The sequence below is a fragment of the Microtus pennsylvanicus genome, chromosome 4, assembly GCF_037038515.1.
Source record: "Microtus pennsylvanicus isolate mMicPen1 chromosome 4, mMicPen1.hap1, whole genome shotgun sequence".
Classification (NCBI taxonomy): domain Eukaryota; kingdom Metazoa; phylum Chordata; class Mammalia; order Rodentia; family Cricetidae; genus Microtus; species Microtus pennsylvanicus.
In genome coordinates, this window is record NC_134582.1 from 21,254,208 (window position 1) to 21,281,248 (window position 27,041).

Consider the following 27,041-nt stretch of genomic DNA (forward strand, 5'->3'; position numbering starts at 1 on the left):
CTGTTTGGGGGGGGGACTCACCATGTAGCCCAGGGTAGCCTCTAACTTGTAGGTGAGTCCTCTACCTCTGCCTCTTTAGTGCTAGATTTTTCAGGGTGAGAACCCACACCCTGTGTTTATCTTGCCCTTTCTGCCTTGGTAAATTAAACCCTAGAGCAGCAGTTTTGAAGGCTTTGGCTTGAGGCAAGCGTGCAATGTCCCAGCTTTGGATGGTGGTACCGCCAATGCCGTCAGAGCGCTAGTCGGTGTTGCGTGACTGCTCTCCTTTTTCAGAAACAGGCAAACTGTATTTAAAGACACTTCTTATATGCTATTTTTTAAAAATTTGTCTTCCAGCTCTTGGGGGCTACTGCTATTGAAGACAAGCTACAGGACGGAGTTCCAGAAACCATTTCAAAACTTGCTAAAGCTGACATTAAGATCTGGGTACTTACAGGAGACAAAAAGGGTAATCCATCTCGTGGGGGAGGGGTGTGTGGGCTAAGTCACAATATTTATAGCTACTATTCCTTTGCCTATGATGATCTTCATAGGCTTCCCAGCTTGTGGGAATGGAGGTGCTCTCTCCTCTCAAAATCCCTCCTCCTGGTCCAGCCTATGCTGCCCACATCCTTCCCTGAACCCCCTCAGCAGCAGAGCTTGCTCTTTAGAATTTAAGCCTCGTTTTATCTCATCTCTCCAGTCAGAGGTGAGCTCCTATCCGGGAAAGGCCATGCCCCTGTCCCCGTTTTGTCTCCAGCTCTCTGCAATTGTTGAACATAGACTAAAACAATACAAAATGTTGCTACAACAGCTTTGGCTCTCCTGCCTGTTGTGTCTTGAAAATTACAACAAACCTTTTATGCGCTAGGAAACTGTTTGGCATTTAAACCTAGAACTGAACGAGTCACCATTCAGGGTTGATGCCTTATCCTCCAGGCCATCCCTAAGAAATCATTGTCTCTCGCTGTGACACAGTCCTGGCCTTTAACAAACACCAAATAGATGTTAGGGGAAAGAAGCAAGTGGGGTCGTTGATAGTAGCCCCATGTGAGGGTTCATGGAATCAGCCATCTTTGCCTACCCCTTAACCACATGATCAAGCCACAGGATCTGAATGCTTAGTATTATAATGAATATTGATTCATTATACAACCAACTTCTGGACTTGATTTTTAAGACTGTATCAAAGCAGACTTTTGACTCCTACTTATTTTATTACAGAGAAAATTTTTTCTTTTTTTATACTGTTTCTATACATTACTACAGGAAAAACAGCATATTTGGTCGAATGTAGTAAGGATCATGAGTTGAAAATGTCATCAAGGAATCCCTCAAATGCTTAAAATATAAAACTCTTTGAGCCCTGATATGATGTCACCTGACCTCATGATACACAGGGCAGGGTCAAAACACATGTGATGTGTATAAAGCTGTCTAAGTGATCCGGATAAAATTGCTCTCTGGCGGCGTGGGTACGGTTCATCTGGAATACAAGTGACTTTGTGTTCAGACTTAACATTCCATCCTCCAGATATCATGTGTGTGTGCGCGCACTCCAAAGCCACAAATCTCAAACACTTCCGGTCCCAAGCATTTCAGATAAGGGATACTCCACATGGTTTAGATAAGCAGAAGTAACAGTTGGCTTAATTTTAATCTGTCGTAGAAACTGCGGAAAACATAGGTTTTGCCTGTGAACTTCTGACAGAAGACACTACTATCTGCTACGGGGAGGACATAAAGTAAGTACCCGCTGTGGGCGGACATAAGGTACCTGTTATGGGAGGACCTTGTAAGTACGTGTATGGGAGGAGACAGGTAAGTACTAGGCCTGCAGGATGAGAGGATATAGTTTGGGTTTTTCTGTTGGGTTGATTTTTTTTTTTAAAACAAAGTCAAGACTAGATGCAGAAGGCAGAAAATATGGAGAAATTAGAGCTAGATCATGTACTTGGGTCTCTTTTTCATGTCCAAATGAAATCCATATCTCCAGATTACCATGGTTCATTTTGAACAGATTTCAGTCTTGGGGGGGACCCAAGAGTTTTAAGGAGCCATTTTTCTCTATTCCTTAGAAAATCTCCTATTTAAATATTGGAAAACTGGGAGCCAGCCCTAGGAATACAGGGGCATGCAACCATACCCAGCCTACTGCAGGGGTACTGGGCCTTCAAACTCAGGTCTTCACACCTTTCTGTCAGTCACTGCTCCCTAACCCACGTGCCCAGCCCCATTGCTAGCAAGTTAATATAAATTATGTTTATGTCCCTTTTCTAGGCACTTCATCTTTTGAAACAGACATAAAAAGTTATCCCAGCATGAAAGTGTTAGTGAGTTGTATCATGTAGGTAGGCCACCTGATATTTCAAGCCTTGGCTTCTGCTGGGCCATTCATCAGCCCCTAATCAGTTGTGGCAAACCCGGAAATGTGTAATATAAAGACACAGTCTTGTTATAAGCTTCCTATGATGCGTTTACTGCTGGCTTAGTCGTTCCATTTATTCCCCAAGCTTTTTTTTTTTAATCACAGTCTTATCTAATGGCACAAAGTCAAATTAAGCTGTTACTACACATCTGCTGTGTGTCCTAACGCAGGATGGGGTTGATGGGACTTTCTCACGCAGACAGTCAGCTCTGTGAGCCACTCCAGCGCAGTAGGCAATTTGCTGAGTTAGGTGAAGTTGGTAGCTATATGATATAAATCACTTCTGCTTGACTAAAAGCACATAAACCATGCCTCTTTGAATTGGCAAGTTTTTAAAAATACCAATAAGCATGTTTACTTAAGTAGTTTTTAATTACAAGCAATTTGGTTAAGTACCATATGGTTTTATTTACATTTTATATGTGGGGGTGGGGGTAAATAATTTTCCGATCTCTCTTCTGAGAGCGTTAGATTGGGCCTAAGCCAAGCTAAACGACAAGTTTATCCAAACAATCACATTTTATGAACATTCTCTCTGCCAGCTTTCCATTTATAGAGAGATGAGCCATCTTCCTAGATGGCTCTTTGAAATGATGGTCCCTGTCAAATAGTTTGAACAGGCAACCTCACAATCTGCGCCAGTCTCTTAATGGCCTACTCCCATTCACTTTTGAACTTGGAAGTAAGAATTAAATTGGTGTGGAAAGAAGTTCATAAGTACCCAGTCTGGACAGTGCTTCTAAGTTTTCTGTTTTGTTTTGTATTTGTTTATTATTGTGTATGCATATGCCATGGCACCTATGTGGAGGGCAGGGGGCAGCCTTGAGGAGTTAGTTCTCTCCTTCCACTGTCCCAAGGGCTCTGAGAGAACAATCTCAGGCTCATACAGCAGACGTCTTGGCTCACAGAGCCACCTCACTGGCCCAGGAGCAATGGTTCTAATTGGGATTGACTTGCCTTTCAGGCATCATCGGCAGTGTCTGAAAATCTCTTTCGTGGGTGGACCAGGGGGAGAAGGTCCTCTAGGGCTCTAGTGGGCAGAAGCTAAGAGGATGTTAAGCCTTATAGAAAGGTTCTATGTTCTAGAATAGCTTGCCACATAGGATGGAGAATTATCTGGCTCCAGATCCCAAGGTTGAGAAACCTGCTTCTGAAAATGAAAAATGATGGTGGTGTGTGTTGAATGGGGGAAAGGCTGAGGGCAGAGACCTGAGTCCTTTTGCTAGATTTCCCATCGGCTCCCTGCAAGAAAAATCACGTCACTTCTTTCTGTCTTCTTTTTCTGATTTGCCACACAAGGAGATTGGCCTCTTCTACTCTAAAGCTCCATGACTCACTTCCCCATAATATGGAGGCATTATAATAATTTTTAAAGCAGTCAGAAGGCTGGAGAGGTGGCTCAGCAATTAAGAGCACAGACTGCTCTTGCAGAGGACCCAAGTTCAGTTCCCAGCACCCATGTCAGGCAGCTCAGCACCCACACATGTGACGAACAGACACACACCTATACATAACTAAATATAAAAAATAAATCTTAAAAAAGTAAAGCACTGAGAATTTTTAAAAAGCAGATAGAGTTTTGAGTGTGTGGAAATAAGCTTTTTTCCCCGTCATACAGTGGAGTGGTGAAATTCTCATCAAGACCACCTCCCTTCTCTTGCTTATGTTACCTGCATCATGATTTGGGTCTTTGACAAGTGGTAAAATACAGAGAACGTGGTGCCCCACAGTATAGGTGCCAACACTTGAACATGTCTTCACAGAAGAGGCACTATGACTCAGGGGCATACGAAAGTGCTCATGAATTCTTAGGACTATGCCAATCAAATTCACAGAATATGTGGATGACCAGAAAAGAAAGAAAAAACACACTAATCAGTGCTGGGAGGCTAGAAGGCCCAACACTCTGGTGTGCATCTGTGGGGATGAAGCCTTGCGTGGCTGCTAGGTTCCAGTGAGGCTGCGAGGGATCGAAACTCTGGTGTGCGTTGGTGGGGTGAAAAGCACATGGCCACAGTATGAGCCTTCCTCGAGAGCTTTAAAAATAGAATTTTCACATTGTTCAGTCATCCTATCCTGGGTGCCTACACAGAAGAATGGAAAGCAGGATTTTGAAAAGGTGTATGCCCAACCACATGTATATAGATAGCACTGCTCACGATAGCCAAGAGGTGGAAGCAATCTACGCATCCAGTAAGGTATGAGCTGATAAGCAAATGTCGGCATCTCCACACAAAGGGATATTTCTCACCCTTCAAAAGGAAAGAAAGAATGACATGTTGCATATATGGTACTGATGGATTTGAAGACCAGTGATGTGAGCCAGTCCTGAAACAAGTGAGCTTCACAAGACAGACTGGCTCCACATGTGTCCAGGGTTCGCACTGCGGAACTATACACTCAGCAATGTGATATATGTCAGGCTGGGTACTTTATAGCATGATTTTTTAAAAGTGATATCAAAATTAAAGTCTAGAGCCAGGCACGGTAGTGCACGTCTTTAGTCCCAGAATTTGGGAGGCAGAATTTGGTGAGTTCAAGGCCAGCTGGTTTAAATAGTGAGCTCCAGGCCTATCAGGGGTACATAGTGAGACCCTGTCTCAAAATAAAATACAATCTGAAGTCTTTTATAATCATATGTTTTAAATACTTACTTATTTTCCCATAGTTCTCTTCTTCACACGAGGATGGAGAATCAGAGAAACAGAGGTGGAGTCTCATCGAAGTTTGTACCCCCTGTGTATGAACCCTTTTTTCCACCTGGAGAAAACCGCGCCTTAATCATCACTGGCTCATGGTTGGTGTGTATCAGTAGTGAGTTTCACCTGGCACTCAAACAAGTCCCATGGGGCCATTCTTGATGGCTTTGCATATTAATTGCTTGTCAATCTAAAAATATCTCTGCCTATAAAAGCAAGTGTGACCTTTTTAAGTTTGAGTCTTAACATTAGAGGATAGCTAAGAGAAATTAAAGAAAAGTGGTAAAACTGGTTATCCAGACACTTCAGCAAGTGGGTAATGTCAACTTTTCCTTTAAAGATATGCAGATTTCCTATATGCTTATTATAAGTCTTATTAATTAAAGCTAAATGTTAAAGCTCATGAACTTTGCTTCCCCTGACTCAAGCCTTGGGAGTGGTACTCTCGGTGTAAACACTAAAGTGGTTGGTGGTGTTTTCTCCCTCTGATGTCACAGAATGAAATCCTTCTAGAGAAGAAGACCAAGAGAAGTAAGATCCTAAAGCTGAAGTTCCCAAGGACAGAGGAAGAGAGACGGATGCGGACTCAGAGTAAGAGACGGCTGGAAGAGAAGAAAGAACAGCGGCAGAAGAACTTTGTGGACCTGGCCTGCGAGTGCAGCGCCGTCATCTGCTGTCGCGTCACCCCCAAGCAGAAAGCCATGGTGGTAGACCTGGTGAAGAGGTACAAGAAGGCCATCACGCTAGCCATTGGAGATGGGGCCAATGACGTGAACATGATCAAGAGTGAGTTGTGTGTGTGTGGCTTGCTGGAAAGAAGTGGTAGGAACATGAGGGGGTTGTTGCTTCAGTTCCCATGGCTGAGGCATCGTATCACTGAAAGCATTTAGCCATGCCCTGCCTTGACTTACCCTCAGAAAGCCTGCAGTATGTCTAGCAGGCATGGGACTCATTGAACATCAAATAAGAGATGAGTTGTTTGTAGGTGGGAAAATCATGGTTTTCTTTATGTGCAGTGCGGTCTCCTTTTCCCCCCATGATGGCTTGTTTCTTATAGTTTTAAGGACTTATCAAAAAGCTTAATATTTTTAACTGTTGTTTCCATCCTGATTAAAAATTCAGGGGCACGGCAAATAAAGTTGATTTTTTTTCTTAATGTACTAAAAACTCTTGATATGTAATAAATTCTGCAAGAGATTTTGCTGGACTCAGCATGAACTGTTAACTCTCTTTGGTATTCATTTTTGAGGATATGCTTTCTTATCTAAGAACTGAAGGAAACATTCTACCACAGTCTCATGGTCTTGCTCTCCCATTGGAGGAGACCAGCTACTCACCACGGAAGGGCTGTCTTGCAAAGACATGGCTGCACCAATGTTAGAGGATGCAGATCAGACCTCTGGTCCTCACCCGTGTGCCCCATCCTGGTTTGGTTTTGTTTTGTTTTTGCCTATAGTACTGTAAGGTAACTCGGGTGGATTATCTTCTAGCCAAAGTGTTTCAGATTTTGGAGATTTTCCATTTTGGAAAAAAATTGCATGGATTTCACTTTTTGCATGCTGCTCAGCTGTTTTCACGCATTGGAGCATTTTAGATTTTAAATGGGGGGGGGGTTCAACTTCTGAAAGGTTATGAAAATCCCCAAGCTGCCTTGACCCGAGTATTGCCTCTCTTCCAACCACCAAACCCCTGCGTCAGCTGGTGTGTGGGGGGGGGGGGGAAGGGGGTTCAGCTCAGGCCCATTTTCTCATCTGGAACCAGGAAAGTGTCTTTTCCACCCTCTCACTCTGTGATGTCACCTCATTGCTGCTAAGGTGAATTAGTATGTGGCTGTACACACCCAGGCGTGACCTGTTGTGCTGGGGAACTTAAGCGTATCACATATAACCAGGTCTTAATTCAATCTATTTTATGACTCACAAATCCATCTCTTTCTTTCCTCAGATTCTTCTCTTCCTTTCCTCCTTGGTATGTGCTAAGAGTCTCCCAACCCTGCCTTCTTCAGCAGGAGCCATCTGTATGACGTATGTCTTCTTGCTTTTTACCAATGCACGTATCTGTCGCCACTGCCAGTATCATCTCTCTCTGCTATCTGCTCTGTGCCCAGCCCACCACACAGATGCCACTGCCTGCTCCGAGTCAGATCCCTCCTTCCTCTGTGGCCAGCTCTGGTTTATTCTCCTATCGTTGTACCCTGACATGACCGTAACTTCCAATGGCAAAGGAATAACTCAAACATAGGTTTTATTCAGTTACAGTGTAGATCTCTAGAGGTCCTGGAAGGGAGGGGGCCTTCCAGACTTGTCATTTTATTAATGATGGAGCCTTCAAAAGTTTCCTTCCTGGGTTTACCATCTGCCTTCGAGAGGGCAAAGCAAGGGAACATAGATGAGCCTCATGTGAGCCCTTTTTTTCTGAAGTTATTTACACTTTTATTTTAAAATCTTCATTTACTTATTTAACGCGTGTGTGCATGCATGTGTGCAAGTGTATGTATTGGCATGTGTGTGTGCATGTGTGTGCATGTATGCGTGTGTACATGTGTGCATGTGTGTGCATGTGAGCGTATGTGTGCATGTGTGTGCATGTGTGTGCGTGTGTGCATGTGTGCGTGTGTGCATGTGTGTGTGCGTGTGTGTGCGTGTGTGTGTGCATGTGTGCGTGTGTGCATGTGTGCGTGTGTGCATGTGTGCGTGTGTGCATGTGGGGGTGGGGCGACAGCATGCATGTGGAGCAGGAGTTAGTGCTCCTAGGGGCCTAGGGATTGAACTCAGGTCAGCAGGCCTGGCCCTAATCACCCTTAAGCCAGTGATTCATCTTGCTGGCCCACGTTGTTTTACCTTTTTTAGTAATATTATTATACGCCTAGTGTGTGTAATTTAAGGAACATCCATTTGAGATAGAAATGCCCAAAACTGGGATCTACTAAGAAGTTGTCCAAATGGTATCTGTGCCTGTTTTCATCTGTAAAAGTTTTCTGCTGTATCAAGAATAGTTTACACAGAAAGATAAAAATCCCATGTTCTCTCTCATATGCAGATTCTAGCTTATAATGTTTATATGCATGCCTGTAACGGGGCATACATGTAGGTTAGGTTACAGCACTAGAAAGGAGACCATTGAAGGGCTGGGGAGGAGATGTTGGGGAAGGTGAAGGGGGAGAATTGGACAAATGAGATCTATAAATAGAAAGGAGGCGAGGAGAGAGGCAAGGAGAGCAGGATACTGGGGTAGCAGTCGAGGGATAGGAAAGACAAGGGGCTGGCGGAGAGCCAACAGAAATGCATTCTGGTTGAAAATGCCATAACAAAACCTAATGCTGTGTATGCTAATTAAAACAGTATCTAAACAGAGTAATATATGTTGGGCCAGCAAAATGACTCAACATATAAGGGTGCTTACTGCCAAGCCTAACAACCTGAATTCAGTCTCCAGAACCTATAGTGAAATGAGAACCAATTCCTGAAAGTCCTCTGACCCCCACACATGTGTCTGCCCACACACATGCAAAATCACAAGCACTCAAATGCATATACACTTACATACAGATGCACACATACATATCCACTCTCACATGAGCACAGACACACTCACACTTACATACAAACACTTGGGGGGACGATAATAACTTGTTAAAGGAACAATATATGGAAAAGGTAGATTGAAATTGCAGTATTGAAAGTAAACTGGCCATTGGCTAATATGTTTCCTGCACTCTCATAGAAATGAAGAAAAATGCCACCATGCTATTTTGCTCCTAGCAAAAATTCCACTCTTTCTCGGGCTGCCCTTTCCCTGCCTTGTGCCCGAGGGTGTCTCACGCGAGCTGAATGAGGGCTGCCTCTTCTTGGCCTTAGACATAAATTGTGAGAGATGAAATAAAGACAGAAAGCCTTAGGAAGTAATCAGTTTGGAGGAATTATGGAGGTGTGTTTACTAGTGAGGGTTAGACCGCATTTGGGATTTAATGAAAACTTAGGTCCAGTGACCTACCAGAAGCCACACCCCTAAAGAAAACTTACTCCCCCAACTCCCATCAGCCATCAACTAGCTGGCAATAGCTCCATGGATAGGGGGGAGACCTTTCCAGGCCCTCCCCCACCCATACTGGATTTGCTGACTGCCCTCATCTTGTACAGGTCTTATGCAGGTGACCCCAACCCCTGTGAGGCCATGAATGTAACAGCCATGTTGTATCTTGAAGGCAGAATGCCACAGAACTCCTGCCCATCCCCCGGCTCTTACATTCTTCCTGCCTTGTCTGACCAAGGCTGTTGAGCACAGCACCAGTCTGTGGGAATGAACATAATTGTTTAGAAGGCAATTTGACAACATGATCTTTTAGCAAAACAACAGTACTAGGTTCTGTGTTTAGATTTTAGGGGGAAGCAGTGTTGCCTTAGGAGTCACTGTCCTCAGCTACCCTGTGAGCTGTGCCAATGTTCGTTTTCACACACTGCTCCATGGAAAAGTTGGGGACCAAGGTGGAGGACAGAGTACCTCTTCCCCGGGTCTTGGCAGCCCACTGGGAATCTCAACATTTCTCTCCCGTAGCCTGGGCAGAGACAGGGGAGGCCATGGTTTGCTAGGAAGGCAGTTTGGCAACCCCAACAGTTTGTAAGTACTGATTTTGTGTTTTCAAAAGGGTTGTAAATCACTAAATGAGAGTAATTATTCTTAGTTTCTTCCCCTCCTCTCCCCTCCCACACTCTCCCATGTCCTTTCCTCCTTTCTGTTAGAGCTACAAAGTATAATTGAAAACATAGACCTGGATAATTTTTTTATAGTTAGGTTTTAAATTTTCACACTTTGGGTCAAAATTGGGGATGGATTTTCAAAGCTTCTTTCTCTTTGGAAACTGTAGAGTGTGAAGTCACTTCTAGAGGTTGGAGTGATGGTTTGTGTTCTCCGACACATTTTCTCTAAAAGACTCCACTGTCGTTGTTTATGTTCATTTTTAGACCTGAATAAAATTACATATTTTCTAACTTAAAAATGTACTTAATGGCTATTAGATGGAGTAACAAAGTTCTGGAAACTTTTTCCTCCGCAGTGTGTGTGTGTGTGTGTGTGTGTGTGTGTGTGTGTGTGTGTCTGTTTGTCTGTCTGTCTGTCTGTCTGTCTGTCTGTGTCTTAAAGCCACAGTAGGCCTTTGGACATTGAATAAAGCATCAATTAAAATTATGTTGGTTAGGAATGTTAGAAGACAAAGCAGACTTAAGAATTCATTAAAAACTATATAAAGGGGTTGAAAATGTAGGTCAGTCTGTAGAATCCTTGCCTGTCATGCACAAAGCCCTGGGTGACATCCACAACAGCACATAAACCAGACATGGTAGAACAGAGCTCCACCAGGAGGTAGAGGCAGGTAGATTGGGAGTTCAAAGCCATCGTTAGCTACATAGTGAATTAGAGGCAAGCATATGAGCTATATGGTGCAAAATCTCAAAGTCAATTAAAACAAGCAAACAAAACCATGTACAGATGTTTCACCCTGGATAAGAAGCCAGGCTTCAAAAAGACGCTGGAATCAGTACCTAAAATTGCATGGGGAGCCCAATGCCTGTCAGTCTGACTGCTTGCCTGTCTGTTTGTCTTACTCTCTCAGAGACCTTCAGAAAAAAAATAAATCCATTCCACACTAAGATAATTTACATGGTAAAATTCTAGACACCAGTGCAGCTCCGTGTTAATTCCAGGATCTCAATGAGAGAGCTAGATTGGTCCAAATCTCAGTTTTTTATCAGCTAGGGTTCAGTACAGAAAATAGAACCTGTTAATATGGGCTTAGAGGCGCCTTCAAAAGCTTTTAATGTACTGAAGAAGTTTCTAGACTTGAGTCTTTAGCCTCTGGACCACTCACTAGAGGAGCTTCTACCTTCTAGATCTCTCTGAAGACCTTCTCAATTGAGAAGCCTTTGCCTATCAATATCTCAGAGCTGAAAAACGGACATGAACTCTGCTGTAGAAATATCAGAAAGGGACAGAAATTCTAGGCTCCGGGTCACCTCAGTTTCCATGTCGTGACCAGATCTGGACAGAGGGCTGCAATCCCAATGAGATCAACTGCGGCCGTCTGGGGAAGCATGTCAAGTGGCTTTCCTGCCTTCTCTGCTTACAACAAAGGGGGAATGGGGTTGACAGGGCTTGTTCTGCAGTATCTACTGTAAGTGACGTACAGTTGGCTCCTCTGTGGCCCATAAGGGTGCCTGGGGCTCACCCCGTGGGTGGAAGAGATGCCTGATACATTGGGCAGATAATCCAAATGGAATTCACCACCCACCTGAGATCCTATCACAAGTATTTATGGAGTCCCATCTGTGCTTGGCCTAACATACTCCTCCCTCTGACTTTGGATTGGAATCAGTTGCTGGAGGTGGGGAACGGTGTGCAAGGGCTATTGTTTTTGTTTTGCTCTGGAACACCTTTAAGTTGCTCAATGCCTTGGCTTAAAAGCAGTGTCTAACCCACCGTTTCTTTTCCCTCTGCCCCACAGCTGCCCACATTGGTGTTGGAATAAGTGGACAAGAAGGAATGCAAGCTGTCATGTCCAGTGACTATTCTTTTGCTCAGTTCAGATACCTGCAGAGGTTGCTGCTGGTCCATGGCCGGTGGTCTTACATAAGGATGTGCAAGTTCCTACGCTACTTCTTTTACAAGAACTTTGCGTTTACTTTAGTTCACTTCTGGTACTCCTTCTTCAATGGCTACTCGGCACAGGTAATAGAGCATTATTCCTTTAAAACTCTTTGTTCAGAAGAACTTTTGCTTCAACAAAATGCTAGTTCTTTTGAACATTTTATTCACTGATTGCAGCTCTGTGTGTATAGGTGCACATGCCCCACAGTGCACGTGTAGAGGTCAGAAAAACAACTGTAGAGTCAGTTCTCCTCTTCCATCTTTACCTGGGTTCTGGGGATCGAATTCAGGTCACCAGGTTTTTGTGGCAAGGGGCCTTTGCCTGCTGAGCCACCTTGCCAGCCCTCCTGAACTAGTTTGATTTTGGTATTCTTTGCTAAGTATTAAAAAGTTTTAAATATTCCAATGGAGTTTCAACATTCTGATTGACTAACCAGGGAGTACAAAACTGATAAACATGGCTGGAGAGATGGCTCAAGGTTAAGAGTACATACTATTCTTGCAGAGGACCAGAATTTGGTTCCCAATACCCATGTCAGATGACTCACACTACCTGTAACTCCCATCCCAGAGGAGCCGAAGCCCTCTTCTGGCATTTGTGGGCACCTACATGCATGTGCTCATACCCATAAACAGATACACATATGTAGCACATAATTTAAAAAATAAAATATTTTTTAAATGAACACTGCTTTTTTGAGTATTTCGAGTATTATCTGTCAGAATAGAGTCTTCTAGCACGATGTCCTTGTAGTGTTCCCATGCACACATTGAAGGAGAGGAGAGGAAGGGATGGTTGCCATGGAAAGGTCTGCGATGTTACCCATTGCATAGACAAACTGGTACAGGGGTAGCTGAGGGGTGCTTTCTCTTCAAGATAGGGTTCCCACTTGGCAAGGGGCAACCCTGCATGGAAAGGCAGACCTGAAGTCTGTCTTTGTGCGTGGCATACAGCCTCTATCTTCCCTTTGCAGACGGCGTATGAGGACTGGTTTATCACTCTGTACAATGTGCTCTACTCCAGCTTGCCTGTACTCCTCATGGGGCTGCTTGACCAGGTAGGAACCAGGGACTGGGCTGCTCTGGACAGACCCGTCTCCTGCCAGGGATAGGACAGCACGCACATCAACACATTCTTCTGGCTTTACTCATCCCGAGTCAACCCTAGTCACCTGGCAAGCAGCAATGACTGCTTTATGTTCTGTTAAGAAAAGAATTTCTGTAATTCATCATGAGCAAGAGTGCTTATATGTTCCTCTCAGACATCTGGCTGTTCAGGTGCCTGAGAATCCAGCATGCTTTTTTATCGATAACTTATTGATTTAAACAGTAAAGTTTTAACACTTTCCAAAGTTGATGTATTTAATTATTAAATCACATTTTATCTGACAGGCAGTTCTTAGGAAATGGATAATTAATGATAAATAAATAGGAATAATGAAGGGTTAATTTATCAGTTTCTATGTGAATATTCCTTCTCTAGATTTTTAATAATACAAATACATTATCTCAGGGGGTTAAAAAATACTCTCCACATATTTCTTGATATTGCTAATTGATTGTCTTTGCTAGAACTGTGATAATGCCCCATAGCTACTTTCTGTAAACATCAAATGCTGGTGAGGTAAAGCTGCCTGATTGACCTCTGCACACAGAAATACTGTTCTGACGTCCTGCTTACCTTCCTAAAACGCAAGAGCAAGTGGCAGCTCTTTGTGAGATGCAAGATACAAATTGCGACCTACCAACATCTTTGACCTGATAGACAACACATCATTCTAATTTTGTTTTCTCTTTAAGGATGTGAGTGACAAACTGAGCCTCCAGTTCCCTGGGTTGTATGTAGTGGGACAGAGGGACACACTATTCAACTACAGGAAGTTCTTCGTTAGTTTGCTGCATGGGGTCTTAACATCCTTGGTCCTCTTCTTCATACCCCTTGGCGCTTACCTACAAACGGTGGGACAGGATGGAGAGGCACCTTCAGACTACCAGTCCTTCGCCGTCACAGTGGCCTCAGCTCTAGTAATAACGGTCAATTTCCAGGTGTGTGCCTTCCCTTGACCACATCCAATATCTGTTGTTACCTGTACCTAACCTCTGTCACTATAAAATAAAAAAATAAATAAAATAGGAATGTTCCTTTCATCCCTCGTCTTAGCATTGTTCCTCTTTCTTGCTTAAGCCAAGGATGGTTTGGTTTCAGGTTGTTGACTATTCAAACCAAATCATACCCAAATTGCCAAATTCCATTTTCAGAATTCTTAGATCCTCTCCCCACCCCACCCGTGGCCACATTCCCCAAATGAGCGCTCTGTTTTTCTTTCCTTTCCTGACAGATTGGCTTGGATACTTCTTACTGGACCTTCGTGAACGCGTTTTCAATTTTTGGAAGCATCGCATTGTACTTCGGCATCATGTTTGATTTCCATAGCGCCGGGATACACGTTCTCTTCCCATCTGCCTTTCAGTTCACAGGTTGGTATCTCAGATTCCAAAAGTAAGCCTAGACTGACATCATTAGGTTACATTCTGATATAATGACAGGGTAAGAACAAAAGTACATAAAGCATGCACTTTCGCTAGTAAAAATTGATGTTCTAACAGGAATTCAACAGAAGCGGTTGTTTGGAAGGGCCCTAAGCAAGTTAAAATCATATTAAGACATAACTGCGCATCTGTTAAATTAGACAGCTTTAAGGTTAAAAAGCACAATGAATTATAAAACTCTGCATTTTGACCAGATATTTCTACTTTAAGATTCTTTATACAAAAGTACAAAAACTACATTGCTATGAGAGTTTTAATTATTTCTTAAAAGGGTGGGTAGAAATAAGTCAAAGATGTAAGAATATTAAATTAGCAAATCAAATGACAAAATAGTAATACCGTGGAAACCTAGAACTCAAAAGCTGGGTCCATCTTTGGAAATATGATCAACAGTTCAATGAGCAATAAACAAAAGCTCTGGGACCAGTATTTATACCTATACAAAACATATGGTTTAAGCTCCAGAGGTTGGGGCTAGAGGAATGGCTCAGCAGTTAAGAACACTGGTTGCTCTTCCAGATGACCTGGGTTTGACTCCCAGTACCCATATGGTGGCTCACAACCACCTGTAATTCTAGCTCCAGGTAATCTGATGCCCTCTTCTGGCTTCCAAAGGTACCAGACATGCACATAGCGCACAGGCAGGCAAGATACCCATATACGTAAGATTTAAAAATAAATAGAATTTAAAAAAAAAATCCAGAGGTCAGGGAGGAACACGGTGTCTTCTGGATCTAACTGGACTTGCTGTGCTCATGAGTTCACAGAGGTTTCCTGCCCAAGGTCAAGCCAGTGGGTGTTTCAGCACAGAGTGGAAAGGGGTTCATTAGCTCTCTGCCTTTGACAGGTAACAGGCAACAGTTGGTGGTACCTGAGGGAGAGAGAGTCATTTTACTTAACAATGTCATTTCTGGTAAATCTGCTATGCTGTAGTAAATGACCCTCTGTTGTGCATATGGGTAACACTAAGCAAACTCAGTGGATTATTAAGAAAAAAAAGAGAAAAGGAAAGAATAAGGAGGGGAATTGATCTGGGAATAGAGGAGTGGAGTTTGAATATAATCAAATACATTGCATGAAATTCTCAGCGTATTAATGAAACTGTTAAATTTTTAAAACATGGGAAATTGGCAAATGACAGACCCCCCCAGTGATGTAAATTTCACAAACATAAAAATAAACATGAGCTGGAGTTTGTGATATTCTCAAATAGTTTGGATTTATGATGAACAAAAGATCCCCATAACTTTTTTCTTAATAGAAGATTGGGACTTTATGGCCAGTTGTTGGGTCATAAAGGATTTTTGCTATGGTAACCTTTTCATTTCTGGGTGGAGTTTTCATGATTTTGTTTGTTTTGTTTTGTTTTTCAAGGCAGGGTTTCTCTGTGTAACAGTCCTGGCTGTCCTGGAATTCACTCTGTAGACCACAGAGATCCATCCACCTGCCTCTGCCTCCCCAGTGCTAGGATTAAAGGCATGCGCCACCACCACCAGGCTAGTTTTCATGATTTTGGGTTTTTTTTCTTACTCTTCTGATTCTTACTTAGAATATTCCTATATAACGTATTTTATATCTAATTTATATTTAGTATTTTAAAAACAATGACCAGGGCCAGGATTTATTGAACTGGCATCTAGGAGCACATTCTCTTTGGAGGATACCTTGCTCAGCCTAGATACATGGGGGAGGGCCTTGGTCCTGCCTGGAAGTGAAGTGTCAGATTTTGTTGACTCCCCTTGGGAAGCCTTACCCTTTCTGAGGAGTGGGTGGGGGGTGGGAAGAAGAGTGGAGAAGAGGAGGGAGTGGGAACAGGGATAGCTTGGTAAAATGAAAAGAATTGTATTTTTAAAATTAAAAATAAAATTAAAACAATAACTGTACATATGCATAAATATGAATAAGACTTTAAAAACTAGAAAGGAGAATAAGAGAGGCTGTAAAATAGATGACAAAGGGGGATGGAGGATGGACAAAAGGATACATAGTAATGAGTGAGCCAAAGATATCAGGGGGGAGAGAGATTCTCGTGGAAAATTAATAATAATAGTGGGGTGGTAAGAGAAAGGAAGACTACTAAAACCACTTTGTTTCAAAAATGCCATAGTGATACTTTGTGTGCTGATGTTAAAAAATAAGAGTTCAAATTTGAAAAATTAGTTTTATAAACTCATGTGAATACAGAAAGCATTGTGATAAATTTGGCTCCAGATATTTGCTGTTGGGGAAGTATACATATTATAAAATCAGATTGCTACGTCTGATGTAGAAGCCTAGACAGCAAGTCATCAGTTTCTGTGGATAAAGCCTGACTCCGGTTGTAGAGCGGGTTTCAGTCTTGGGGCTTAAGTGACTAGTTGTGTTTTCTTGGCAGATTTGCTAAGTTCTCAACTCAGTTTCCTGATGTGGCTCAGATGGCTGCTCCCACTGCTCAGAGGAGATTGATGGCACGACCTATATAAAACACTGTGGAGTGCCAATATTTGGGGCAAATATTGGAATTTCCGGCAAAAGCTAGAAGCTAGAAACCGCTTTAACTTTTTTTTTTAATCTCTACTGCCAAATGACCCCAGAGCCTGGCACCTGCTCAGCACGTGCTCTACCTGTGAGTTAGATCCCAGCTCTAACTTCCCATTGTTTATTAGTGCAGTGTTAGCAAAAACATCTTCCCCATTTTGTTCCTGTTTGTCTACTTGTACTAAACAACTGGCCCTTTTTACTTGGCTTTGCTGGGTCTTGGCTTAAAAAAAAAAATAAAACTATGTATTCATGATTAGGTGTGGTGGATCACACCTGCAATCTTGGCACGCTGAAGGCTCCACGGGAAGACCCTGTCTCAAAAACAAAAACAGAAAACAGAAAAACGTCCGTTTCTGGAGCAGTTTGTGGAGCTGCTTTATCTGGTTATAAAATGCTACCCTAGACAGCCTGCTGCATGGAAGGCAAACTATGTCCTCAGGATAAAGTGCCTTTGTGAGTCATTGTCATGTTCTTTCTAGGTACCGCGTCCAATGCCCTGAGACAGCCATATATTTGGCTGACCATCATCCTGACCGTCGCAGTGTGCTTACTGCCTGTTGTCGCCATCCGCTTCTTATCAATGACCATCTGGCCATCAGAAAGCGATAAGGTACATAAAGATACAGACCTGGTCTCCTCCTACATGAGTGCCCCTTCCAGGAACCAAAGCATTTCCCAATCCTACCTTTCCTGCAGATTTCTCGGTTTGTGGAACATCTGATCAGAATTTTATTGTTTTACTCTATCTCTTTAATTCCATCTTGAAGGAGAGTGAACCTTCATGCATTTGTCCATACAGCATAGCAAGTTTTGCCTTTTCCGTTTTACAATTATCTTAACATCTTGCCGTGCAAATGAGTTGGGTCCCCCACCCCCATTATTTAAAACAATTGTATCTCCTATGATACAAAAAGAACACGTCCTCTCCCTTTGCATAGTGACCAGCAGACTTCAGGCCTGAGGTTGAGCTATTTAATGCTGCTCTCCCATATCTCTCCTGAGGGGAATGTCTTCAGTATCAGTTTCATCTTGTGCTAGAAGATGGCCATGGCCCTTCCTGGCATCATATCTGACCTGTCAATAAACAGAGGAATAGAGGAGGCTTCCATCCTTCCCATCAGGATCCTGGGAACTCCTGACACACACTTTTCTCAGGTCTCATCGGTCAGAATTAGGTTGCATGTTTCATTGACCTAACCTGGCAAAGAAAACAGCTCCTTGTCTTATGAAGGATGTTAGCATAGGGGGAGGAGTACTCAGCTGCATAAATCAGCGACCTGTAGAAAGGCGAGACGTGGATGTTGGGTAAGCCTCCTTCAGTGCTCAGGAGAACCGACAGTTCACAATGTCCAGCAAGCAAGAGAGGAGCCTGGGGCTGGGTAGGCAATGTGCTTGCAGGACAAGCATGAGGACTTGAGTCTGGGTTGCAGCATACACACAAACACCCTCGCCTGGCGCCCTGCACCTATAATTCCAGAGCTGGGAAAGTGGAGACAGGAGGATTCCCGGGACCTACTGATCAGCCAGTGTAGCCAAACCTATGAGCTCCAGAATTGGTTCCATGAGAAATCAAAAATGAAGGTGGAAGTGATTGAGGAAGACATCAGACATTCCTCCTCTAGCCTCCATAGCCATGTGTATGTACACACACATACAGGTGCACACGCGCGCACACACACACACACACACGGTATGTAGTGACATGCAGAGAAAACCTGTAGAGATTTGTCTTCAGCACATACCAGTCTGTCCTGGGACTCACAAAACTGCTGTTCTATTGTTTTTTATTGCTCTGATAAGCATCATGACCAAAAGCAACTTGGGGAGGGGATGACAGGTTTGTTTCAGCTTACAGCTCCTGCCTAGGTCACTGTCTATTCCCAGGGGAAGTCAGGACACAGGCTCAAGCAGGAACCTGGAGCCAGAAACTAAAGCAGACCCTGGAGAGGAGTGCTGCTCGTTGGTGGCTTCTTCAGGGCTTGCTCGGCCTGCTTCCTGACACTACCCAGGATCATTTGCTCAGGGCTGGAATTCTTACAGTGGGCTGGGCTCTCCCATATCAACCATTAATCAAGAAAACGCCCCTGTAGACTTGCTTACAGGTCAATCTGATGGAGGCGTTTTCCTAATTAACATTTCTTCTCAGATGACTCTAGATTGTGTCTGGTTGACAGAAGCTAACCACTAATTTCGGAAAAATGAGGGACTTGGTTTTCCTGGAACTTGCGATGTAGACCAGGCTAACCTCCTTTTGAGTACAGGGATTAAATCCATGGGCTCCCAAGCCTGGCTGTAGTTTTCCCGTTTCTACCTGCAGGATGATAGAAGCGTCCTCCCTGTCTAGTTATTCTACAGAGCAGGGACGTTTGTGTGTGCAGCCTCTTGGCGGGGCTAGCCTCTGTCCAGTTCCTATTGGCCAGGAGTCCTCAGTTTCTCAGACTTTTCTTTTCATGGTTTCCTTTATCCAGATCCAGAAACATCGGAAGCGATTGAAGGCCGAAGAGCAGTGGAAACGGCCACAGAACGTGTTCCGGAGGGGAGCATCTTCCAGGCGCTCGGCCTATGCCTTCTCTCACCAGAGAGGCTATGCGGACCTCATCTCCTCCGGCCGCAGCATCCGCAAGAAGCGCTCGCCCCTGGATGCCATTATCGCAGAAGGCACCGCTGAGTACAGGCGCACAGTGGAGAGCTGAGCGCTGGTGAAACGTCCTTTTTTTTTTTTTTAATTCAAGACTCAGGACCTTTTTTAAGAACTAACAGACAAACTGAGTTTGTCACAGAGCTACCGAGGACAATGACCTTTATAATAAACGTCTAGGGCTGAGCTGTTAAGCAATAGCAAAGCCAAGAGGTTACCTGTTATTCAGCTGATTATGTCTGCTGAGATTCAAAGGGAACGTCTGAATCCAGGCTCAATGGAGGGCAATTTCCACTCAAAGATGCTACTGCACTATAAGATTACAATGACACTGTGGTCTCGAACATGATCCCTCAGAGGCACTTCCTGCTGCTTGTCACTTTGTTTAAAACAAAAATTGTTTTTAATTTATGAGTGCAGTAACAAAAAATTCGTAACGTGTATTCCCCTGACACGAAGTGGTTGAGTGACTTTTTAAGAGCTGGTGATTGGCTTCCTGCTGCTTTACACCCAGTTACAAAATTGGAAACGAGTTTCCTTGATTGAATGTTTAAATACAAAGTTTCATTCTGGCTTTGATTCACCACCAGGTTAAATAATACATTCCATATTTTTACTACATCATGTTTTAGCATTTCCCTGCAGTACCAGTGGTTTGACTCCATACTTTAATTTTTCCAAAATTGATTTTTAAAAGCTGAAGACATTATCAACTAGTATTAAGTAAGTTCCATTTGGATAAGAGAAAGAAATTGTGGCGTTTGTTGTGCAGTAAAGGATTATGGGTAATGGTAATAGAATATATGTTCCTGAAATGCTAGATAAAAGGGATTTGAATGTTTCCATTCAAACAAGTGATACTGTTTAAAGAAATGGAAAAACCCTGGTGTCAACATTGTACAATATACACATGCCCCATGGCAGGCTACCTTGTGGCTTGTTGGTAAATCCAGGGTCTTAAGTCCTGTCTCAGTACCAAAAAAAAAAGAAGAAGAAGAAGAAAAAAAGAAAAATATCACATATGCACAATTATGGACCAATTAAAGTTAACTATTTGGAAAAGAACAGGAAGGTGCCCACTGAAAATTTAGCTGTAGGTTTCCTTTGGAAGACAATACCGCTTTAGCTCTTAGGAGCCACTGGATACATTAGAGGGCAGACACACTTTGTCATCGGGTCTTGAAGTTCCTACTACCAGGTACCACAGGTGAGAGTGACACACGTACCCAGTCTACAAAGTGTCTTCAAACGGCTGCCCGTGGCTGCATCCAGCCAAGGATAACTATGGATGCAGCCAGCCCAACACCAAAACTGTAAATTTATTTAAAACATTATGAGATCGTATGTACGCATTTACATGAATGATTCCATTGCTTGGTTCTCTAGTGTGAGCTCTGTACATTGTCTGTCACCAGGTCTGGAGCTTGGATGTACCTGGTAGGGAGTCTGGGGAACGTTCCCCTGTGTTTCTTGGAAGTGAAAGAGAGGTCTCCTGTTCAAAACAGATAATGTTTAAACAAACAAACCAAAATCCCAGAGGGCATTGACAATACATTTGGGGACACCCCGCTCCCCGCCCCACAGATGGGGGTTTCTCTGTCTAACAGTCCTAGCTGTCCTAGAACTAGCTCTAGGCTGGCCTCAAACTCAAAGAGATCTGCCTGTCTCTGTCTCCCGAGCACTGGCATTGAAGGCATGCACCACTACCACCACCCAGTGGAACCATTTTATAGAATTGTCCCTTAAAAAGAAAATGTTTATGTCCCCCCTTCCTACAAAATATTGTATGCCAGTCTTTTAGGATCCTCACGCTGGCATCTGTCTTATGTCTAAGACAAAAGAACAGTATTTTTTTTTTATTTTGAAAAACCCTTGAAAAGGTAACTTATTTTTTTTTCAGAGATGACTTCTCATTTTGTGTTTTTCACAAAGCAGTTCCCCTGCTCTAGCGAAGATGTAGATGGGGTTGCAGGAGGCGATTTTTGCCCCTTGCTAATGTCCATATCGGCCTGTGAATTCCCAAGAGGAAACCATGTGTGTAGTTCATCTTCTGTACACAGGACAGGGAAATTTGATTGTAATTTTATAATGCTTTATCTAGGTATGATGAAAGAATGTATGCCTATCCTATGGAGGTAAATTTTTGAAAGTTTACAACTTTACCTTGTAAATAAGAAGAATTGTATGTTTTTTCTCTTTTTTACAGAAAATTTAGCGTGTGTAATTTTGTCACTTTCAGCTTTTTCGAATGGTGGGAAAGGTTGACAATGCATATGTGTCAAAGACTTACACTGTTGGGTGCAATATTAATAATTTTGAAATGCAAATCATAAATTATTTCTATATGCTGTAAATCTGAGATTTAATGTATATTTTTGTTTAAAAAAATAAATGCTTTAGTAAAATATTTGTAAAGTATGGCTTTATGTCCGTGCAGTTTTGTGTATATTTTGTGTTTGTTTATTTGCAGTGCTGGGGTTTGAATCCAGGGCTAGGCAAATGCTCACCACTGAGCTGCGCTTTCCAGCTGTACAATGGTTTTCTAAGTTGGGTTGTTGTTGTTGGTGGTGGCGGCAGCGGCAGTGGTGGTGGTATGTGTATGCCATGTATGTACTGGTGCCTGCAGTGGTCAGAAAAAGGTGTCAGATCCTCTCTGGAACTGGACAGAAAATTCTAGTCCTGTAATGATGGTTCTTGAAAGAATGTAGGGCTCCGCTGGCAGTGAGGAGTAATATTAGACAGTGCAAAATGCTAGAAAGGATGTGGCTGAGGAAGATAATTAGACTTTCAAGGAAGAGGGAGTGGCTTTCACGGGGAGACAAAGTCTGCCCCAGACGGCTTTCTCTCAACTCCTTGGAAGAGAATAAGAGAATGGAGAAATAAGTGGCTATTCTGGAAGTGCAAAAACCTGGACAAACAGGAAGGAGTGAGGAGGCTAAGCGGGGGGGGGGGGGGGGGGGGGGGGGGGGGCAGGAGTCCCTGTGTGAGATGAGGTGAGGATGAAGTGCCGTGACCTGGGTATAGGACAGCAAGGACGACCTGAAAAGAAGAGATGATGTTTTTCAACCAGCAAAGTACGGTTATGCCATCAAGGAGGAGATTCTCCGGGTGAGGACTTCTTTGGGAGGCATGATTAGCCGTGGGTGATGAGAGGGCGGCAGGCTGTGGGGGTGTGGGGGGTTGGTGAGAGGAGAGAGGCGGGTACTAATTGGCCTCCTCGGTAGAAGGATATTTCTCGGTGGAAGGATATTTCTGAGTAGCCTGCAAAACTGAAGGCTAGCAAAACTAAGATGAAGTTGGTTGGGATATTTTCAACCCAACAGCGCCATCTACAGGTACCTAGTCATGTCCTATAGCAGATGCTGCTCCCGAATGACATCTGCTGGAGAGGAAACATCCCTGACAGCTGGCAATGTGGTAACAAAATGTACCCTAATGGAATCTAAATATGTTTTAAGAGGCGCCGCCTTCCTGTAATGGGAAAGAAGATTAGGAAAACCGCAAAAGCGGTTTCTAAAGCTCCTTTCAGAATCTGCTACCTAGTTACAGTTGCAATAAAATTTTTGATGTGTTTTAAAACTAAAAGGCCTGTCAAGACATTGAAGGAAATTTCTAGAGAAGGTGGAAGTTGGGATTCCTAAAACAAAGCTCAGAGGAATAATTTTCTAGGGAGCTTGAGTTATTGCTAGGTGGTTAAGAGCTCTGTCTGCTCTTCCAGGGACCCTGTTTTGATTCCCAGCACCCACGTGGCAGCTCACAGCCATCAGTAACTCCAGCTGCAGAGGATCCGAACCCTCTTCTGGCTTCTGTAGACAGCATGCATACAAGTGGTACATAGGCATACTTTCAGGAAAAACACCCATACAGATAAAAAAAATACTTCTTAAGAAAAAGGAAAAGTATTTCCTAGACCAGTTACTTCTCCGAGGATCTGTGTAGATGGTTGATGAGCAAATGGAAAGACGTTCAAGGTTCACCATTCAGAAAGTGAAAACTGAAACAAAGACAGGCATGAGCATTCTCAGCATGGCAATTTCGAGGCCAATATGAATTAGGTCGATCCTACCTCAAATAGATAAGTTATCAAAATGAAATTCCTCTTCACACATAGTCATGATACTAAGAGAAAAATGGAGAAATCTCCATCCTTTTGGGGGACATGAGAAGCAGTGTAATCACTGAGGAAGACAGCTTAGTCAAAGCGACTTTGACTCCACGCTGAGACACGTACTTGACAGTATCAGAAACAGGCACTCAAGCAAACACAAACCAGTGTTCATAGCAGCCCAGAGGTGGAAGCAACATCAGCATCATCAGCCGGGGAATCAACAGATACGGTTTGTATATGATGGGGTGCAATTTGGCCACAAAAGGAATGATATAATGATCCATGCTATAACATGAGTGAACCTTGATACACCTTAAATGGAGGAAGCCGCTGTCAGGCAGGGGTGGAAGGTGAAAATCGGAAAACACATGTGTATGGGGGGGGGGTCAACAGTTTTTTTATAAATATTTTTGTTCTTTGAAAAATCCATACGTGTATACAGCATATTTTGACCGTATCCATCCATCACTACTGCCCTCCATCGCCCTCTAGTGCCCCCAACTTCACGTCTTTTTTTTATTATTGTTATCGATAGCTCCCTAAGTCTAATTAGCACTACCTACATATCACATAGAGCATGGAGATATAGCCATCCACTGGGAGATGAGCAACCTGCCAGCAGTCAAATCCCCCAAGGAGAGTGACCATCCCTCCTGCAGCCGCCATCAACTGCCAATAGCTCTTCCGATAGGGATAGGGTCTTGGGGACCTTCCCCCACATATGCTGAACTTTTGACTGGCTGAATCTTGTACAGCTAACCACAGCTGCGGTTAGTTGTTGTGTACAATAGCAACATCCTAGAAAGCAACACATTTTTAAAGAATTAGCTTATGTAATAGTGGTAACGTATCAATGCTTAGTGCCAGCAGGATGCCTGCTGAAACGTTGGCAGGAAACTGACATGGCAATCCTGCATCTGAAAGCTGCAAACAGAATTCTTTACTCTTGGTGGACCTCGATAGAAAGAGCTAAATATATCTGTATGCACCTTCGAAGCAATGTGACAGGGGGCACCACCGTCTAGCAAAGATGAAATACAATTAACCACCAAAATGGCTACAGGGGGTTCTCTGGGAGTAATGAAATGGTTTGGAATTAAAATTTACTTGTAATAAATTTAAATGAAAACAGGGTCTAGGATTATAGCTCAGTTGGTAGAATGCGCGCCTAGCTTGCATGAAGCCCTGAGCTCCATCTCTAGCCGTGGAATAAAAGCCCTGGTATGGAGGCACACACCTTTAATTCCAGCAGAGGCAACTAGATTTCTGTGAGTTAGAATCCGGCCTGATCTACACAGCAAATTCTAGGCAAGTCATACATAGTCATACATTTATGAGACCTTGTCTCAAAAACATAACAGTGAAAACAACAACCGAACAAAATGCCTGTAATGTTAGCACACAGGAGGACTAAAACTTCAAGGTTATCTTTAGCTACATAGTAAGGTCCAGGCCACAGGAGCCACTGTCTAGATGGATGGATGGATGGATGGATGGATGGATGGATGGATGGATGGGCAGATACAAGGATGGATGGATAGATAGATAGATAGATAGATAGATAGATAGATAGATAGATAGATAGATAGATAGATGTGCTTTGCCTTAACAAAAGAGAAACTAGCAAGGCTTGGTAATCCTACTGTTGAGGCTGTGTGCAAAACAAACCAGTTTCATTACTGACAGAAGTATAAAGCGATAAAACTTTGATATGTGCAATTTAGAAATATCCATTGAAACTTGACCTAGTCATCACATTTCTCATCTTCACAGTGCAGACATTTCTGCTCACAGGAGAAACTGCATGCATGACTACAGCATTACCTCAGTGTTTATAACGACCAAAAAAAAAAACCGTAGAAAACAATGAAAGAGGACCGGTTAAATGAAGTTAGTTGTCTTCTGATGATACTAGAATGGAAACCAAGGGAGACCATGAAAGATCTACTGCTGTGGAATATTTTAAGATGTGTAACATTTGTTTTTGCTGTGAAAGATTTGTTTAATGATGCAAAGATGTGTAATTTTGTTGCTGTTGTTTTTGGAGACAGGTTTCTCTATGTAACAGCACTAGCTGTCCTGGAAGCTCTTGTAGACCAGGCTGACCTTAAACTCACAGAGACCCACCTGCTTCTGCCTCCGGAGTGCTGGGATTAAAGGCTAGCGCCACCGCCTGGTGTGTTGCATTCTTTTTTTTAAGACTTTATCTGTTTATTATATATACAGTTTTCTGCCTGCATGCACCTCTGCAGGCCAGAAGAGAGCACTAGATCGCATTATAGATGGCCGTAAGCCATCATGTGGTTGCTGGGAATTGAACTCAGGACCTTTGGAAGAACAGTCAATGCTCTTAACCTCCTCTGAGCACATGTTGCATTCTTTTCTGTTGCATTTCTTTAACTCTGTGAAGCTAATCTAAAACACCTGATTGTTCTAATAAAGAACTGAACGGCCAATAATAAGGCAGAAGAAAGGATAGGCAGTGCTGGCAGGCAGACAAAATAACAAGAAGTGAGAGAGATCGGGGAGCAGAAAAAGAAGAGGCCAGTCACAGTGTAAGAGTAAAAGTGAGATATTCAGAAGCAAGGAAAGGAAAAAGTCCTGAAGCAAAAGGTAGACAGATTTAAGAATTTAAGAAAAACTGGGCATTCGTAAGTAATAATAAGTCTCTCTGTGTATTTATTTGAGAGCTGGGTAGTGGGTCCAGAAAAGACCAAAGAGTAAAAAGCAAAAGAGAGAGAGAGAAAAAAACCTACTACAATCTACATGATTCATTGTGAAGACAGAAGGACCAAGCATAGAACCATGTCTGTTGGCTTCCTTTCATGTGGAAGGAGGTGAGGTGAGGTTGATGGACAGAAGCTATGTAACCCCAACCCAAGCCAATTCTGAATCTCATCTGGAAATGCAAAGACTTGCAAGAAACTAAAGTAAAGTTTGTTACAGGTGGGATCTGAAATGCCTCTAAAACCCATGTATTAAAGACTTGGTCCCCAGCTTGTGGCGCTCTTGTGAGACGGTGCCATCTTCTTCAGGAGGTGGAAACCAGTGGGAGGAAGTTAGGTCATTAAGGAAATGGCCTTGAGGGGGATATGAGGACCCCTAATTCCTCTCAGTTTTTCTTCCCAATCACTATAAACAGGCTCTGTTCCACCACGTATTCCCATCACGATTGTGCCACCATGGCCCAAAGAGCCAGGGCTAAGTGACTATGTGCTGAAACTATGAGCCAAAGTAAATCCCTCCTCCTTACAGATCAGCTCTCTGGGGGTAAACTGGGTACAGCGGTACAAGCCTGTATCCTAAAAAGTAGTCAGGATGCTAAGGCAGGAGGACCATGAGTTCAAACCCACTGGACAGCCACAGGAACTGCTTGACTTAGGCTTATAACTGTATAAATGGTTGGTCCTGAAGCTGCAGAATAGTGAGGGTCCTATCTCAGTGAGAAACACACTGGCCCAAAGCATCTATCCAACTCCA

At 43.2% G+C, this 27,041-nt stretch overlaps 1 protein-coding gene across 1 annotated transcript in view; it reads left to right on the top strand.

Moving 5' to 3' along the window:
- Atp8b1 (ATPase phospholipid transporting 8B1) overlaps positions 1-21,868 on the top strand; it is a 113,546-nt gene extending 91,678 nt beyond the window's left edge. The window contains exons 19-28 of the mRNA XM_075968479.1: positions 337-448; positions 1,649-1,724; positions 5,076-5,208; positions 5,604-5,892; positions 11,603-11,826; positions 12,720-12,803; positions 13,546-13,791; positions 14,085-14,223; positions 17,295-17,425; positions 19,284-21,868. Coding sequence (XP_075824594.1) covers positions 337-448; positions 1,649-1,724; positions 5,076-5,208; positions 5,604-5,892; positions 11,603-11,826; positions 12,720-12,803; positions 13,546-13,791; positions 14,085-14,223; positions 17,295-17,425; positions 19,284-19,508 — 1,659 coding nt within the window. The 3' untranslated portion in view covers positions 19,509-21,868. The remainder of the gene's footprint in view (positions 1-336; positions 449-1,648; positions 1,725-5,075; positions 5,209-5,603; positions 5,893-11,602; positions 11,827-12,719; positions 12,804-13,545; positions 13,792-14,084; positions 14,224-17,294; positions 17,426-19,283) is intronic.
- The last annotated feature ends 5,173 nt before the right edge of the window (positions 21,869-27,041 follow it).